At 38.6% G+C, this 17,096-nt stretch overlaps 1 protein-coding gene across 5 annotated transcripts in view; it reads right to left on the bottom strand.

Moving 5' to 3' along the window:
• Positions 1-17,096, bottom strand: part of RANBP17 (RAN binding protein 17) — a 255,244-nt gene that overhangs the window by 51,413 nt on the left and 186,735 nt on the right. For all 5 annotated transcript variants that reach the window (XM_081035898.1, XM_081035899.1, XM_081035900.1 and 2 more), the window contains 3 exons: positions 14,540-14,643; positions 8,666-8,754; positions 1,272-1,379 (listed from right to left, as the gene is read on the bottom strand). In XM_081035898.1, coding sequence (XP_080892024.1) covers positions 1,272-1,379; positions 8,666-8,754; positions 14,540-14,643 — 301 coding nt within the window. The remainder of the gene's footprint in view (positions 1-1,271; positions 1,380-8,665; positions 8,755-14,539; positions 14,644-17,096) is intronic.

Genomic DNA, 17,096 nt, shown 5'->3' with positions numbered 1-17,096 from the left:
GTACTGATTTAAAAAAGAAACGTAAATACGTAATGCACATTAGATTCTAGACAAATATAGACAAGATAACATTTTCTGAGATTACCAATTTTCACTGGATAGTTACTAGGACAACTGTGTGAGATATAAATGATCTGCCTCTGGCAGACACAAAATACTTTACAATATACAGTGCAATGATTCTTCCTTTAGTATTGAATATTATCTCAGTAATATGCAATGTCAATTACCTGGTTGGAAAAATTACAACTGAATAAAAACTAAATTTCTAATATAAAACACATAGTAACCTGTTCTTTAGTATTTAAATCACCTATGAGAATGGTTTGAAAAAAACCTAACAGCTTTCAAAAGAATACTCACATTTATTTATTTGCCAGGTCTTCTTCCACTTCTTGCTTTAAAAATTTTAAATGATTGCTGTGAAAAACTCAGCACCAGAGGTAAAATTAGAGCTGCAATCCATACTCCTTCCCTGTCTGGACAGCTCCCTTCCAGCACGCGGTTTACAGAGGGGAACTGATGAAGCAGGATGGCTAAGTGACAGGTAATTTGGTGCTAAGCCATATTCACAGCGACATATTTTAAAGCGGTAAACCAATTAGCTTATTGCAGTTTTTCTCTTTTAGCTACATCTTTGTTAATATTTATATGCAGAGTATTTGAATCTCTGCTGGTCTATGCAAATCATAAGGTCAACGAGGCAATTTCTGAGAAGTGTTGTAGTTGCTATTTAAATGAAAATTGTGAGTGCATAAATCATCCACATACATGCATCTTGGCATAGAGGAAGAAGGATAACTTAGAAGTCAAAGCAAAAACAATCCCCTAGGCTCCTGAGACAAACTATGTGTCCTGAATTGCTCTGGGACTCAGTTCCCTTATCCATAAAATGAAACATCTCAACTCAGCGACCTCTTAACTTCTCTCTTGCTTTGAAATTCTAAAGAATTGCAGTTAAGCAGTGAAACAGTTAAAATAGCTGCCCTTCCTCCATATTGTATCTGATTTTTTAAAATAATGGGGACTGTAGCCTTTCATTTTTTTCCCCATTTCCATATTTCCCATGTACACCTATGTATACTATATCCTTTCTCCCAAAAGGACCCAAGCCTTATGTCGCTAGTTCTATTGCATTCATTGATCATGTTTTGGTTGCTGGTTCTTGCTAAACCTTGAATATACATATACACCCAAGGCAGTGAATTCTCATCTCTGGAGACTGCTGCCAAATAGATTGCTTTTTTTCACTCCCCCATCACACTTCTTACCTGTTCTGCATCAGTTCTGCCATAAGTTTTAAGATGGGCGTTGTACACGCTGGCTCTCCATACCACCGCTCAATAGCCCGTTGAAGAATGGGAAGATAGGTTGGATAACTTTTATAAAGCCTGTTAAGGAATTTAAGGGTCAAAAGAAACACTGTTCCTGAAAATGAGTGCCACTTAAAAGAAAAAAAGGCAATGCACATTTGTTCTCTGTTTAGTATACTATGACAATCTTCTCAATTGCTCTCCCTAACCTGAAAAGCTATACTTTTTTGGGGACTGCAAATGACTTGCTCTTATTTGTAACATATCCCACATATTACATTGCTTTATTCTTGGCATACTCTATAAATAAAAGACACATTTTTAAAGTATCATATAAATAACACATTTAAAGAATTATGTTTACTATTGTAGAAAAGGAAAATAAATTTAGTTAATGAGGATAAAAACATATTCGAATTGTTATTATCAGAGTTTCTTGGGTATCAAACTATTTAAGAAATAATGTTGCTTATTATGAAGTTTTAAAAATATATAAAGGTAGAGGGGAATAGTAACAATAAACCCCATGTACTATCTCCCAGCTTACAAATAACTACATTTTTTTTCTCTCTCTAAGTTTTTGACTTGCTCTGCTTGGTCCCACTACAGCTCCAAGGAACACTGGGGATGTTAGCTTGAAGAAAAAGCTTTGGGTAACTTTTAATCTACTCAAAGTCAGGGTTGCTAACAGATAGTCCCGTGTCGTACATACATCCAAGGAGAAATGCTCCAACATCCTCATCAATACCGTACACCTCTGGTAAGTCAATGGCTGAGACCATCAAAACTTGGAAAACTGACTCAGTCTGACTGGCTCTTTAAGCATACCTGGACTCCTCCTTGCCAAACAGACCCACAAATACAATATGAAGGCCTAAAACTGCAGCAGAAGTAACTCTTCCTATGCCTTCACTTCCTTTTTGGTTCCCTAATCACTAGGTCTCTTTCTGATGTTTCCCAATGTACTTACTTGTCTTTCTGTTTCAGATGAAAAGTGCTGAACTGAATCATGTAATAGTGTTTCTTTTCTGTGTGGTATAGATACAGATCTCCATGGTGAAAAAGATGACAATTTTCTCCCTTGCTTTTAGAATAAATTTCGAATTCCTCAGCATGGCTTCCCGGGCCCTTTGATATCTGGCCCCTGCCTCCCTCCAGTCTCATCTCTTAGCACTCCTACCCTATAGATGGTTCAGCCACTCTTAATTCCCTGCAAATCTACGCATACCAGCTCGTCTCCAACCCTCCATAGGCGGCTTCTCCTGCCTATAGACACATTCCTGTCTTCCCACACCTAGCTCAAGCTTCACTTCACCTGGGATGGTGAAACTTTCTCGACTTTGTCAAAAGCCATCAATCTCTTCTTCACCTGCCTTCAAAGAGCACTTTGACCACGCCTCTTAGGACAAACTGTATTAGGGTTGGTTGCTTATCTGTCTGCCCCATTAGGTAGTGAGTTTCCAAAGGGCAAAGACCTGTGCTTCCCCACCACGCCCTTGCTAATTCCTGTTTGTTCCTCAGATGTCAATATAGATGCCGATGATTCCAAGAAGCCTCCCTCTCACAAGACAGGGGTAGGTGTGTCTCCTGTGTATGGCTGTGGTACCCTGTGCTAGTGCTATCATAGCTCTTTATCTCTCCTATTATATTATCTGCTTTTTGAGGGCAGGGCCTGGCACTTATTGTATGCACAGACATGGCACAAAGGAGATTTCAATAAATATTTGTTGCTGTAAACTGGCCGACCTAAAAACGAGGTGAAGCATATTAGAGTAGAACTAAAAATGAGGCATAGCACATTAGAGGAGAACTAGTTTAATTCTTTTAAAATGTGCATTTCACATTCAAGCTTTAGCAAATAATTCACATAACAGTCAATGAAAATAAGCCCTCTAATACCTTAAAAGTGGTATGCTCCTTAAATGTACACAAAGTAATTCTTTTATCTCCCTGGACATACCATGTTATGGCTGTATTTGTTTTTATTAAAACAATTTATTTAACAAGTATTTATTGAAGGCCTAGTCTGTAACCGTCTATTCACTGTTTTAGACTCTCTGGGGACATCACTGAACCAAACATTAAAAAATCCTTGCCCTCAAAGGCTTTATATTCTAGTAAGACAGAAAATAAACAGAATAGACACAGAATATGTTAGAAAGTACTACAAAGGAAAATAAAGCAGAGATGGGAGATAAGAAGTGAGTGTATATGTGAGTGTGGGGTTTCAGGTGAATGAAAAAAAATCAACGAATTTGATTATTAGCTCTATTTTGGTTGTTGTCAGATAATTTACTGTTTTCTCCCCCCATGGATTAGAAGATGTTATTCCTGATAGGTGGTAGATGCTACATGCTATGCACTTTGCTAGGGGCCAGGGAATTCATGCTCCTGGGGGATTTGTGCTCAAGCCTGGGTAGCGGACACATAAACAGCGGTGCTCTGAGGAGCTCAATTCCGAAGCAGTGGCAGAGGAACACAGGGGAATCTTCCACCAAGGCTCCCACGAGCAGCCTCTGTGATCATTAGCGGACAGCACCTGGAGGCCTCCTCAGAAGACTGGAAGGCCCCAAACCGTAGGATCTAATAGCAGCAAAAGCACACACAGCCCTTTGCAGGCATTCCCAAGGCACTCAGACCATCACACTTTTCCGAGCACGCTTCATTCACTATGGGATAGGCCGGGGGATATGAGGGGACGCTGCCCTCCCTGTGCAGAATGAGAGTGGTGCCAGTTCTAATATGCTTCTGACAGAGGTGACTGCCACCGAGAAAATGAGTGATATTGGAAAGCAGCGTAGAGGGCTACCAAGCGGGGAGGTTCAAAGGGCTTCAGACTGAGACTGCCAGACTCAGATTACAGGGTGAGAACAGAACCCACTCGAGGAGTTTCATGTTCCAGTGGCCTTGTGAGGACTATATATATAGACAAGAGGAAGGCAGTGGGAGCCCTTCGGTAGAAGAGCACAGATCCAACTGCTTTCATTTCCATGTTCTGAATGAACTTCTAAGGTCTACATCACATAAACAATCAAAAGCATTAGGATATATCATCTTACAAGATGCCAAATACGAAAAAACAAAAATTATGAGGTTTGTTTCTTCACAACATCCATCTATCCATCCATCTACCCATCCATCAGTAGCTATTAGTACTTACTATGTGCTGGACCACCTCCCCCCAGACGAGTGAAAACCTAGTTCTTTCCTTCTGGGATTTCATAGAGGAAGCATCGTAATGTACTAGAAGGCAACAAGAGTTTTTGTTAAAACTATTAGGAGATAAGGAGGTGGTTCCAAAACAGAAATAGCCTACCTGTTCAGAGCTGCTTTTACAGGAATTCCCTGAATTGTTCACAAAGGCAAACACTGTGGGAAGCCTTTCCTCTCCCTTCTGTCTGGCAAATATGTGTCTCTCCATCTTTCAACACTAGTCCTACTTCCCTGCCCTCGGAAACCTACCTGTTTTGCCAAAAACTCCAATCTCTTCCTCTTAGACGTTCACACGGCCCTTTGCCCGCATCTTTGTTACAACACACTGATTGTTTCTTAGTTATTTGTTTCATCCACTAGACTGTGAGCTTCTAAAGAGCAATCTGTTTTATTCATTTTTGTAAAAAGCAATCCTTTTATTCATTCCTCGCGCCTGGCACAGAGCACTCAAAAAATGCTTGCCGAGCAGTGATTTTTCAGTTTTACTTTCTTCCCTATTTCACGTTGTCCAACATACTGATGATTACTTTCTTCTTGAAATACAATTCTGATTTTATCAGTCAATTAAAACAATCAATTGCTTTATACTATCTATGGAATAAGGTCCGAAATTCTTTAGCCTGATATGAAAGAGTCCCAGACAACCTGCATTTCCAGCCATGAAATAAGTGGTATCTACAACAAAACATTCTCTCCACTACTCCCCTTCCTAAACTTGCTCAGGCCAATTGAAAAGCTCTTACTTTGCAGTCCCAATACTCCAATCCCACTTACTTGATAAGATCCAAGGAAACACCTTCACCTTTACTGAGCCTTTCCTGATCCCCCAGCTAAGTGCCATCACTCCATCTGTATCTTTGTTATGGCACTTAGCACCTTCTATACTTTATTATGTAGGTATCTAACTGACTTTACTAAACTGTATGCTCATTTTGGGGTAGGATTTGATTCAAAGTAATATACGTCCCTCATGAAACCTAACATTCTTTAGCAACATATTTACTTTGTGTCAGACACGGTACTAGGCCCTTTGTCGATGTCAGTACACTCACTTCTCACAACATACCTGTGAGAGAGGTGTTGTTAGCCCTGCCCTAGGGAGGAGGACACAGTGATTCTGAGACAGTAAGTAACTTTCCTAGGACTTCACAGGTTCTGAAGCGGTAAAATCAGAACTGGCATTTAAGACTGCTCTATTTGAGAGTCTGTGCTCATCTACATTATCACATGGTCTTGCCTTGCCTTTGTATAATGATTTTATGCATATTACTAAACAGATTGCCTGAGTGAAAAACAGTGGACTCAAAGATCAGACTATGACAATTAAAACACTATGAGGAAACAGCACTAATATACCTTCCTTATTTTTTTTTCAATTCCCTCCGAATTTCTGATACTTCAGTCTAGGTATGATCTGGGAAACGTTTAAACAAGGTAACTTAATCCACTGCTAGGTAAGGCACTTTTATATTGTTGTATTCTCACCATAGGAGCAAAGAAGCGTATCAATGATTCTTCTTCAATTCTCCAGTAGTGGAACAATTTATCAACTGTGGCTGCTGTGTAGTTTCAGGCAATTTAGTTTTGGAAGGACAGAGTGATGAGCAATGTAGTTCATGTAGCAGTTAATGCAGTCAGTATTTATAGAAATGTTTTTGAATTAAATAGCTAACCACTAAAATAGCATTTTATCAAATAATCACCATAAATAAAATGCATTTTGACTTTAAGATGACATGTGCTCTTCTAGGATGTTTCTTCTGCATGCTAAGGACTGTATAACAAATTAAAGAACACACATTTATGTGGATAAAAGGCAAATACACTTTCCCCAGCAGTGATGTGGGAATCACCACTGACGGTTTGACATATCAATATTTCAGGAAGAATAAATGACTTTCATATGCATGTTTTTTTAATCATATACTTATTCATTTTTACATTACTAGAATACTCTGGAAAGAATCTGTACTTTATCACCTGAAACTGCTTAAAGTATTTCGAAATATTTTAATAAAGCTTTCTGAATTATCAAATAATGTAACTTTTAAACAAATTTTACTATTATTATAAATATTTGCTCTTCATCCCTGGCCCAAAGGAAAACGATAAATCTTGTCTCAACTGAATGAACACCATTTATCATATTCATTTTGTTGTCAATACAATTATGAAAAGCCTTTGGCCTTTTCCCAAGGAAGCTGATTTGCTACTGAAACTCAATTATTATAAGCAAGGCTCGTACCAGGCCACCCCGTTTGGCAATCTAACACGGCTTCCTGCAGAACCGACACTTCGCCCTCTGCCCCTGACCCTAATAACATCAACATCTATGGTCAAACGGAGGAGACAATGGTTTCTAGTTCAAAACAAAACATTAGATCCCAAGGTTTTCCGTTTGCTATTTTCTGCCATCTGCTGGACAAAAGTTTCATTTATATAGGTGCCAAAAAGAAGGAGTTAAGCCAGGAAATGGATAACAGCCTTAATTAAAAACAGAAATTCCACTATGTTCTATAAATTTTAGGCAGTATCAACTATGGAAGGTATTTCTATTGTTTGACACTAAGGCAGAGGGTTCTGACTTTGACTCTGAGTTAAGACTTCTGATGAGGAAAACATGCAACATCAATTGCTGAGCACCCTAGAGTTGGAGCTGGGTTTCAGGATCACCACCAATTTTAAAGTGCAAAAACTAGGATTTTATGAGCTTTCAAATAAATGCCTTTATGAGCTTCTGTTTATGTTTAGAGAAACAAAAGGGTCATATGTAATTCCAGTTTCTCATTCATAGTTTAGAGAATTGAATGACTTTCCATGTTAAAATCTATAATCTCTGCACACGTACCTTGTATGTTGATATAAAGACATACATGATTCCTCAATGACATGTAAATTATTACTCTGACCTTTCTATGGGCACACAAATCTAATGAAGTAGGTTTTACGAGTAAAATATGAGTCGGTACTCAAATTAATGTTAAATTATTTTTTTTAAGTGTGTAGAGTTCTCCCTAAAACTTATGCCCAGACCCCCTGCTAATTAGTTATGTTTTGGGCTATAACTGTGATTTCAGTAGTTGGAGTTGGAGATTACTTTAAAGAAGTTTCTGTTGCAATTTTTGAGGGAAGTTTGGGTAAGGAGGGTTTGAAAGGAACAACTGAGAAATAATCTATCTCAAAAAATAAAATAGCTTTGAGGCTATAGCATTTTTCTTATATGCTTTGGTTTCATGGGTAAAGGCATGCAAACTTTATACTATACTTATGTGACTTGCATAAATTGTCACTTCCTATTAGGATCAAAGAGGATTCATACAATACTATTAAAACAATAGTAAACATTTATGACTACCAAACATGTTTCAGACATAATACAAAATGCATTACCTATTTTAATGATCACAATAAGCCCTAATATTGGATGTCTGCTTTTTTAGAAGAGGAAACTGAGACTCAGAGAGGTCAAACGACTTGCCAAGGTTTACAAAGTAAATGAAGAGCTGGGATTTCAAGCCTGGTCTGTCTGACACCAAAGCCCATGTTCTTTTCACTCTTATATGATGAGACATTTCTGTGGAGGATGTTTGCTTGTTTCTTTATTTGTTTTGTTCTCTGTGCTAAGCCTTGGCAAAGGTAAATTCATGTACCAAATGAAAATCCTGACCATTTATTTCGTTGTTTCTGTGCCCATTAATATTTTCATGATGATGAAAAGCTGTAGCATGACGAATTAAGTCTCAAAGAGATAAAGTGACCTTCTCAGCTCTGCTAACGGAGATGGAGTAGAAATTCAAATCTCCTCGAAAATGCCAAATGGCAGGATTCATTGGTCCTGAGTTAAAGATGTTCGCCCGATTACCCCTACAACTCCATACATAAACAATCGTTTGGGGATGTGACTTTTAAGTTGTCAATATCTAATGGCACCAAAAAAGTGACCTCTCTGAGCTGGGTCTCCAAATGCTGTGCTCAGTTATCTGCGCTGCTGCCACTGTGCTGTAATTTTTAGCTGATTACACATTAGTTCATTTAGCTTTGTTTCCTCTTCCCTACTGTGCCATACTATTAAACGAAAGCCAGGGGCCTGGCATCCCTCTGTGCACAGAGCTGGTATTGTCACCGTGTAATAAGGATACATCCAGTCAAACAGCATGGTGTAGCTGGTCTTTGTGTTCAGTGCGAAGGCAATCCCTCGAAGATCTCTTGCCAGCCCGATCAACATACGCTGTCAGTGGGAAAGAGACACAGTAATTGATTTTCACGTTAGCACAGAGCAGATGGAGTAATAATCAGGCAATAATGACCACATATCTGATTTTGATTCATTAGCTAAAATGTCTCGCTCAGATCCTTTTCTATAGAAAACCATAGACTCTTTAAACGAACAGACCATCAAGTCTGCCGACCAGCTCTACTTTGATTCTTATAAATTGAGCTAAGTCATAATTCTAGTAGCACAGGAACATTTAAGAGTCTTAATACGTTTTGTTTCTGAATACTGCCAAATTAGAAAAAAAGAGGCTTGATAATTCCACAAAACAGAAATGTACAGGGTCTAGACAGTATTTAATAGCAAATCCTAACCACACAGACTTGCATGAAATCAGTCCCACTATGCAATTTGGAGTCAATCCTGGAAGCGCACTGTCATTTAAAGGTCCCTAAGGAATAGCTTTAGTAACTGACGACAAAATAAAACAGGCCAGGTGACCTACTGGTACCAGAAAGGCCCTCACTCACATTCCCCAAGCAACAAAAAGATGTAAGGAAAAGGGTTCTGTATTTGATGTCGGAAGACTTGATTTTAAATTCCAGCTTTACTTCTTAGCTGTAAGTCTTAAGGCAAGGCAATTTATCAGTCTCAGTTTTCTCATCTATAAAAGGGGCTAGTGATACTTCTTTCCCAGAGGCATTGTGAGGAATAAATTTAGTAAGTTTATGTAAAAATGCCTAACAAGAACCTGATACATACTAAGTTTTCCATAAATATTTAGTTTTGGGGAAAAACAAAAACAAAAAGCTTGAGTCTAAAATAAAAGGGATCTGACTTGTACTCTGGACGTTTAATTAAGCTGTCCTTAGGACGATGCCTGGGAAGAGAAAAAGAAAACCCATGAACAGATGCTGGAACGTCAGAACAAAGAGCACAGATAAACATAATTGCAAAACAAGGGGGTGGGATAATTGAGATATACAACTGTGATTTCTGAAGATACTGTTTCAGTGGAAATATTTGCCAGGGAATGGTCTCTGAATTTTTCATTTGACCAGATTTTCTTTTTCCTCAAACTTTGGTAATAAATGAAAACCTCTTCAGGAAGGTGTTTAAATTATCATTAAAGACTTGGGAAGTGAATCATGACCCTTCATCTTAATGGCTGAGTATCATTTCAAAGTACTAACTGACAGTTAATCTGTCAGAGGGGTCTGTCATTTCTGATCTTTCCACCGTCCCACCTAAAAGGTGACTCATAACTGGAAGCTGTTTATAAGGATAGTTTCTATATTCAAATGATGGTTATATGAATTTCTGAAACTGTAAACCTTGAATACCTGCTTCTACTTCTTTAAATGACTTATTCTTTTTCTCTTATACTCCCACTAGTCCTTGTTTTTCTATAATCGACTAGTCTCCTGTATAGTTCTCTCATGTGACTTGGTATTTTTCTAAAAAAACCATTTTGCCTTTTATGTAACCTGTTTTCACCACCTGGAACCTGTTCCCTTCTTTCTCTTTCCACGTTTCTCACAGCCTCCAGAACAAAATAGATCTTTTAAGTCTTCTTTAAGCAATTCTATTCTGACTATTTAGCTCGAAGTCTTTCTATTGAAGTGGCCTTTTTGGTCCATTTTTATTATGTACGCTTACAGGCTATTCTACAAATAATCTTAAATTTTTATCTATCTATCTATCTATCTATCTATCTATCTATCTATCTATCTATCTATCTGCCTCCCTACCTACCTACCTATCATCTATCTATCTATCTATCTATCTATCTATCTATCTATCAATCATCTATTTCAGGCACTCACTATTTAACTCTAATCAATAGGAACCATGAGTTTTAGTTTCTTTGTATCTAGTGCAAAGGACTCTTAAAATATTTTAGACTATTCTCATTACGCAAAAAGGTTACTTATTTTATCACAAATTTTTCTTCCTTAAAAGATGCCAAGTTAACAGATGTGCTCTTGTGGACTCACCTCTATGAAATTATATCAATGCTTAATTTTAGAAAATGTTAAGATAGAGCAGAGAAAGCATATAACAATATAATAACTAAACGTATGTTTTCAACAGATTAGACTGAGCAGGACAATGGCAGATTTCTTATGCTCGTAACAATATCCTTTACCTCATAGCAGCAAGAGTACTGTAACAATCTGTATAGATACTCAAACAACACTGAGTACTTTCTCGATGGCCAAACCATACCCAATTTTGGTTTGAGACAGGAAAACTGAGACTAGCTCAACCAGGCTACTTAATCAATCTCAGAGAGGGAGAAGTAGTCTGATTGAAATTTAGGGGAGGAGCCACAATTGACCATCTCATTTAAAATAGGACGAAGAGGTTTTTTGCAAAGTTGCCTTTCTCCTCCACTTGGCAAACACTGATTGATCTGAAAAGTGAGCGGCTCCTATATTTTCAGTGAGGTTGTTTTGGGGAGTGGGGGCAGGTCTGGGGTCCCTAATCCTAAAGATTCCCTTTTGGATAGCTCAAGGAGAAACTGCTCAGGGCTTCTTCAGTCCGCTGCATGGTGAACAGTCGACTGCGTGCCAAGTGTGAGACGGATGAGCTGGGAAACAGCTGAAATGCGGCTCCTTCCACCCTGACCCCCAAAACAGGGTTTCTAATGGAAAGTCTGACAGACCCTTTACTGTAGTGGCACTACTGGGGGCAGCTATAATATTATCCTCATAATTCTACTATATAATAACAACAAAGAAAAAGAAGGTGAAGGGTCATTGTGCTTTGTCTTTAGAATTAAGATGGCTGTCTTCATCCTTACAGCATACTCTTAATTCTGGAGACACATCTTAATAACCTCTAAATAGTTCCAACAAAAGAGCCGTGTCAGAGGAATGAGCAGGCCCCAAGGTGTTTCAACTGGAGTGTTTTCATCTGCCTTTATTGCTCTATCCCTCTCCAGAATTAAGGCAATAACCTGTGATAAATTATTCAGGAACTGCTACAGGGATCAAAGCAAAATCATTCTGTTAAAGTGCTGTTTGCAACATTTGGCACTTAGTGCAAAAACTTTTAATGTGCGCATGCTGAAAATCAAGGATTTTAAATAATTTAACATTGTGGAGTTTATAGGAAGGGACTAAAGATAGCAGGTTCCTATTTAACTGCTCCTCTTCCTCCGAGAAGTTTTCATTCATTTCCTTCAAACCGATGACGTCATGGCCAAACCAAAAATGATGCATGAGTCAGGGGAGTATTGGATTATATTTTACTATGGACTGTACGGGGGAAAAACACGTATTTTGAACTAGTGCTTTAGAGCCAGGATTTGTCACAGCATTTTCTTTCTTTTCCCCTTTACTTTGAAGAGAAAAAATCCAAGACAAAAATTCAATGTTCTCTTCAATTTTATCAGGACTAAGTAAGAAAACAAAGCTATAAATTTAAGAGTTTTGCAGCATTTCCTTCCCTCACAACCATATTTCAATTTGGCAACATAGGTCCTTAATGTTTATGTTCATCCTAAAATCCACATTTGAAAAATATCTATAAATAGGGAGTTAGAAAATCCTGGTAAGGGCTGCAAATTAAATGAATATGGCAGTCCTGAGGCATTTTCATAGAGATATTTTAACAGCATCACCTCCTGTGGATTGGAATACTAAATACTTTATTGAAGAAGAAAACAGAACTGTTTTTATCTCTAGTACTTGCAAAATGAAGTACCTGAAAGCACTTTTACATGTATTATTTATTCATCATGATAGAAAAATAGCCTTAACCTAATAAATTACATTTAAAAGCATTTAGTGCAAAAGTTTTGTTTATGATAAAGCAACAGATTTAGTTCTTTACCGGTAGCTTAAAGCACCAAGTTTTCTTTATACAAATTAGACAGATGGTGCTTACAGTAGAATTTACTAAAGGTCTGTCACAACGAATGCAGCCAAGCTGCATATTTAATCACTGCAGAATCTTGTCTACCTGCAGCTGCCAACTGCTAATCCAATTTCCCTGATAAATGTGGCAAGAGACACGATCAGCAATAAAGAGCATCTAACTCCATTTTCCTGCAGGGCGTCTTTTGATGAACATTTAGGACGGAAGCACGGAGTGCGCTGTGTGGCCTTGGTTCGCGGCAGCTGCTTGCATTCTGAGGCCCAGTTCTCAGGTTACTCACTTAATTCTGCCACTATCATTACGTTGCTATTGATCTCAGTAGCTGTTGCCTACACAGCATTACTCTAGATGAAGCTGAATCAGGCAGTTATCATGCATCAAACTTGCTCAAAAGCCTGGAGATTTCCCCTTAATTACTTGTGATTTTATTTGCAAATACCGTTAAAGTGTAATCAAGCAGTCACTTTCCAGGGTCGTTAAGAACTTGCTGGTTTAGGGATATATCATTGGAACTCCATTAAAAATGACTCTAGGAAGATGGTTTCTATCAAACTAGATGGGATTACATCAAAACGGGCTTGCAGTATAATGAAATCTTTAAATGAGACAAATGTAATTTTTATAAAGATGGTGCTTTTCACCCTTGCTTCTTTTTTGACATAAAGGACAGCAACAGCCACCTTAAAGCTGCAAAGACCTTGGTGGTCACTAGAAATATTTGTAGGACACCTAAAAAATACAGCTAACCTGAGGAGAAACTCTGGTGAAGAATTTCAGCCGGACTATAAAGACAAAGAAAATCTCTGATTTCCCCTTTCATCGTTTTAAAATTCTGTGACTATGGCATGTTGATAAGCATTCATTTCAAAAAAACTGTACTTCAAATTAAAAGGTATAGTATTTGGTTATTTTTTTTCGTAGAAGAATTACACTAAAATAATCATTAAAGGTCAGCGTTTTTCTATTTGGTTTCTTACTGCTAATTTTTCTTTTTTTTTTGGTAGATGAGGAGCCATGCGGAATGATGGTTAATGTTTTCAACATATTTCAAAGAACAATAAAATACGACAATAAAACATCACCAACAAAGGTGCCTACATTCTCTGGAGTATATTTATTAGTCTCTTAAAAATAATAATCAGTGTCAATCTATTTACTATAGTCCCAATACATTATAATTTCAGAAGACGCTATTCCTTTCTAGCAGATCTTGGGCTCCCCATCCTCCACATTAAAATATGGGGCTGTTTTGTCACAAACAGCTTGCTACACTTAAGGATTTTACTAATAAAACATAATGTTGTCTTAGATATTATGACTGTTGCCACAGCTGAACTGACTTGTCAAATCAATCCTAATATGGCTCCCACAGGCACATAAAAACCTTATTTAGCTATCAGTTATCCTAATCACTTTGTTCAGTTTAAGAATGCAATACTTCAAGACCAGCTCCTATTTATACATATATGCCTAGCCATTTAATAAAGTCTTGATTTATATACATTCTTGTTTAAAAAAATATTTAGAGATGTAGTGTTTTAGCATGTGTAGGTTTGTGTATTCCTCCATATAAATATGCCGAAACATACAGTGCAGGGTAGATGAGGGAATAGGGATGTTTAAAGTGCTGGACCCATGAGAAACGTTCTTTTAAAGATACTAACTGCCACAAGAGACAAATAAATGAGTGTCAGCTACTCATATGCTGACTACCCAAATTCATCGTGGACCTCAAAGTCCATTTGTATAAGAAACTCTGGTACTTGTAGGAAAAGTACGACTCAAAGCCAGATGTGATGGGGAAAGCACAGTGGACGAGGCACAGAGAACACACATCTATGCACAACCTTTTTCTGGATCTAGATATTGTCGAATGAACAAAATTGTCTTTCCTCATGTTTGGAAACAAACCCACCTTCACATCTTCTTGTTTAAAGTTGTTGTTGAATATTTGTAATACTGTTTCAAAAGAGACTGTAAGAGGGAGCATGAAATTCTCAAATTCGTCCTCATCTTCGCCTATCAGAAAAACAAAAGGGTCACCATGGTTTAAAATGCATGCTATTGTACATTAGCCTCGGCCGTGACTGCTTCATTCAGGCTTATGAAGGTTCCCGTGGAGGGGTCAGCCTGCATTCACATCCATACCACATTTTGTGCTTTGGCTCATTGAGTATTCTGGTGTTTTGCCTTCTCTTTTTGCATCAAATGAAACAGCAAAATTACTTACCAGCCATTTTTTTCTGGCTCTTTATTGGATCAAACAGATTCATGCCCCAGGCATCTCAGCCCTTCAGCTCTTCAGGCCCCCAGAGCTCCCCTAATGCCTCAAGGAAAGCCATTTTAAAAGCCTCAGAGACAAGGATCTTTTTTTCCCCTTCTCTTTGGGTGCCAAGGCCCTAAAGGGCTCACAGACTCAGGTGCCCAGATAGCTCTAAGTTATTATTCTCTTTTATTTATGTCCTTCTTATTATTAATTTGTTTAATAGATGGCAGGGAAACTTTTATCTGCCAAAAAGGATGAGGTCCCTCATGGGTCATTTGGATTTTAAGTTCATTCTCCATGGGTACAATTCTTCCTGCACTAAGCTTCCTTTTCTTTATAGAAAGCAGGGAAAAGAGACATTTTCTATTTTTTTTTTTTTTTTTTTTACTTTAAAGGTTGACTATAGTTTCCTCAGGCATTCTGCCAAAGTAGTCTTCACTTCACACATGGCTATGCACAACCGACAATTTATAGAGTATTCTTTGCAAAATGGGCTTCTTTTAGATGACAGAGTTGATTCTCTCACTCATCCTGTGACACAGGGAACTAAAGTCCCTGCTTCACTGATGAAGAAACAGGCAGAAAAAAGTTACGTGACTTGCTCAAGGTAGCATACTTAGCTGGTGGTGGAACTATATGGTCCAGACCTCCTGATTTGTATGCTATTGGTTTTTAATAGAGCGTTAGAGAGGAAATGAGATCTCAGAGAAGAGACCAGTGGCTCCCAGAGTTTGGCCTTGACCTAGCAACATCAGCAACCCCTAGGAACTGTTAGATATAAATTCCCAGGTTCCACCCCAAATCTACTGAATCGGAAACTTGGGTGTGGTCCAGCAATTTTTGTTTTCAGAAGCCCTCCAGGTGACTGAGATGCACACCAACGTTTGGGGAAACCCTGTGCTACACATCATCCTACAGGTAAGGAAACTGAGGTCCAAGACCACGTACACAGAAGACCAATGGCAGAATGCGGATCTTTGGACTCTTTGGGAGTAGCTGGCCCTGATCCTCTGTGACTTCTCTTTTCCTCTTAGCCTTACACAATTTGTTTCCAGAATCCAACAGAATCAGGGACTCAGCTTTGTTCACAAAGAGATGTCAAAAGGTCAATGAGTCTTTCCTGGTATTTTCTTCTAGACAAGAGTCAGGATCCTAGGCGAAGGGTGGGGCAGACCAAATCAGAATCCCTGCTCCATCAATTGGCAATTCGAACCAAGTTATTTCTCTTAGATACCCGCTCTGTCAAGTGGCGATTAAACAGTAGAGAGCTTTACAGAAGCCATTCTTATTTCCCAAAGCCCAGGTCAAAGGGTCGCTTTCCCAGTGTCTGAGCTAAGCTCCCCCACAAGTACTCCCTGTGGTCCCACTGCAGGTGGCCCCTTTCCCCCTTTGGATTCTCACAGCAGTTTGTCTGACTCTTTACTACGGACAGTATTTATCAGCAGGCCTTGAAGTGCAGGTATTTAGCACGTAGCTAATAGGACATGAATACCACCTACATCAGGCCACCATCCCCACCATTTGATGAGGGTTGCTGTGGGACTGAATGAGATCGTTTAGAATGTGTATAAAAGTGATTAGGTCTATCAGCCCACGCTGGGAGTATCTTTGGCTTTGCTCTTGCAGAGCTGAGACTGTGCATCTTTGCGTTTTTCAGTAAAGGAAAATGATGTATTCAGGGCTCTGAGTAAACAGAACTCAGAACAAAGAGCAACAGACTCAGTCGGGATCTGGCCCCCCACATACTGTTCAACTTTGGATACTTACCTCTCTGAGTCTCGCTTTTCTTATCTACAAAATAAGGATAAAAATGCCTATCTTTGAAGGTTATTGTGAATAGTAAATGTTATAACACGTGAAAAACAGAAGATGCTCAAAAAAGTGGTAGTGGTACTCATACTAGAATATTAGTACCTAGAACATGGCCTGGCATTTTTAGGGAAACACTGTATTCGAATGAAAATTCACCTTTATTTGCCTTTATTCTGAGGCAAATGGGGACGTCAGGAGCACCAGAGACAAAGGACTAAAATGAGCAGGGAGAGAAGTCACTGAGCAAATACTGAAGACACTAATGTGAGGAGGGATTCCATTTAAACGTCACCTCCTTAGAGAGACTTTCGCTGACCAGCGTACCTATGTAAAACAGCACCACATGTATGCTCCCCACGCTTAGCCACTTTCCAACCCTGTAAATCACTTTACT

This window comes from Rhinolophus hipposideros (genome assembly GCF_964194185.1).
Source record: "Rhinolophus hipposideros genome assembly, chromosome: 23".
Classification (NCBI taxonomy): domain Eukaryota; kingdom Metazoa; phylum Chordata; class Mammalia; order Chiroptera; family Rhinolophidae; genus Rhinolophus; species Rhinolophus hipposideros.
This window is presented reverse-complemented; position numbering and strand designations above follow the sequence as displayed.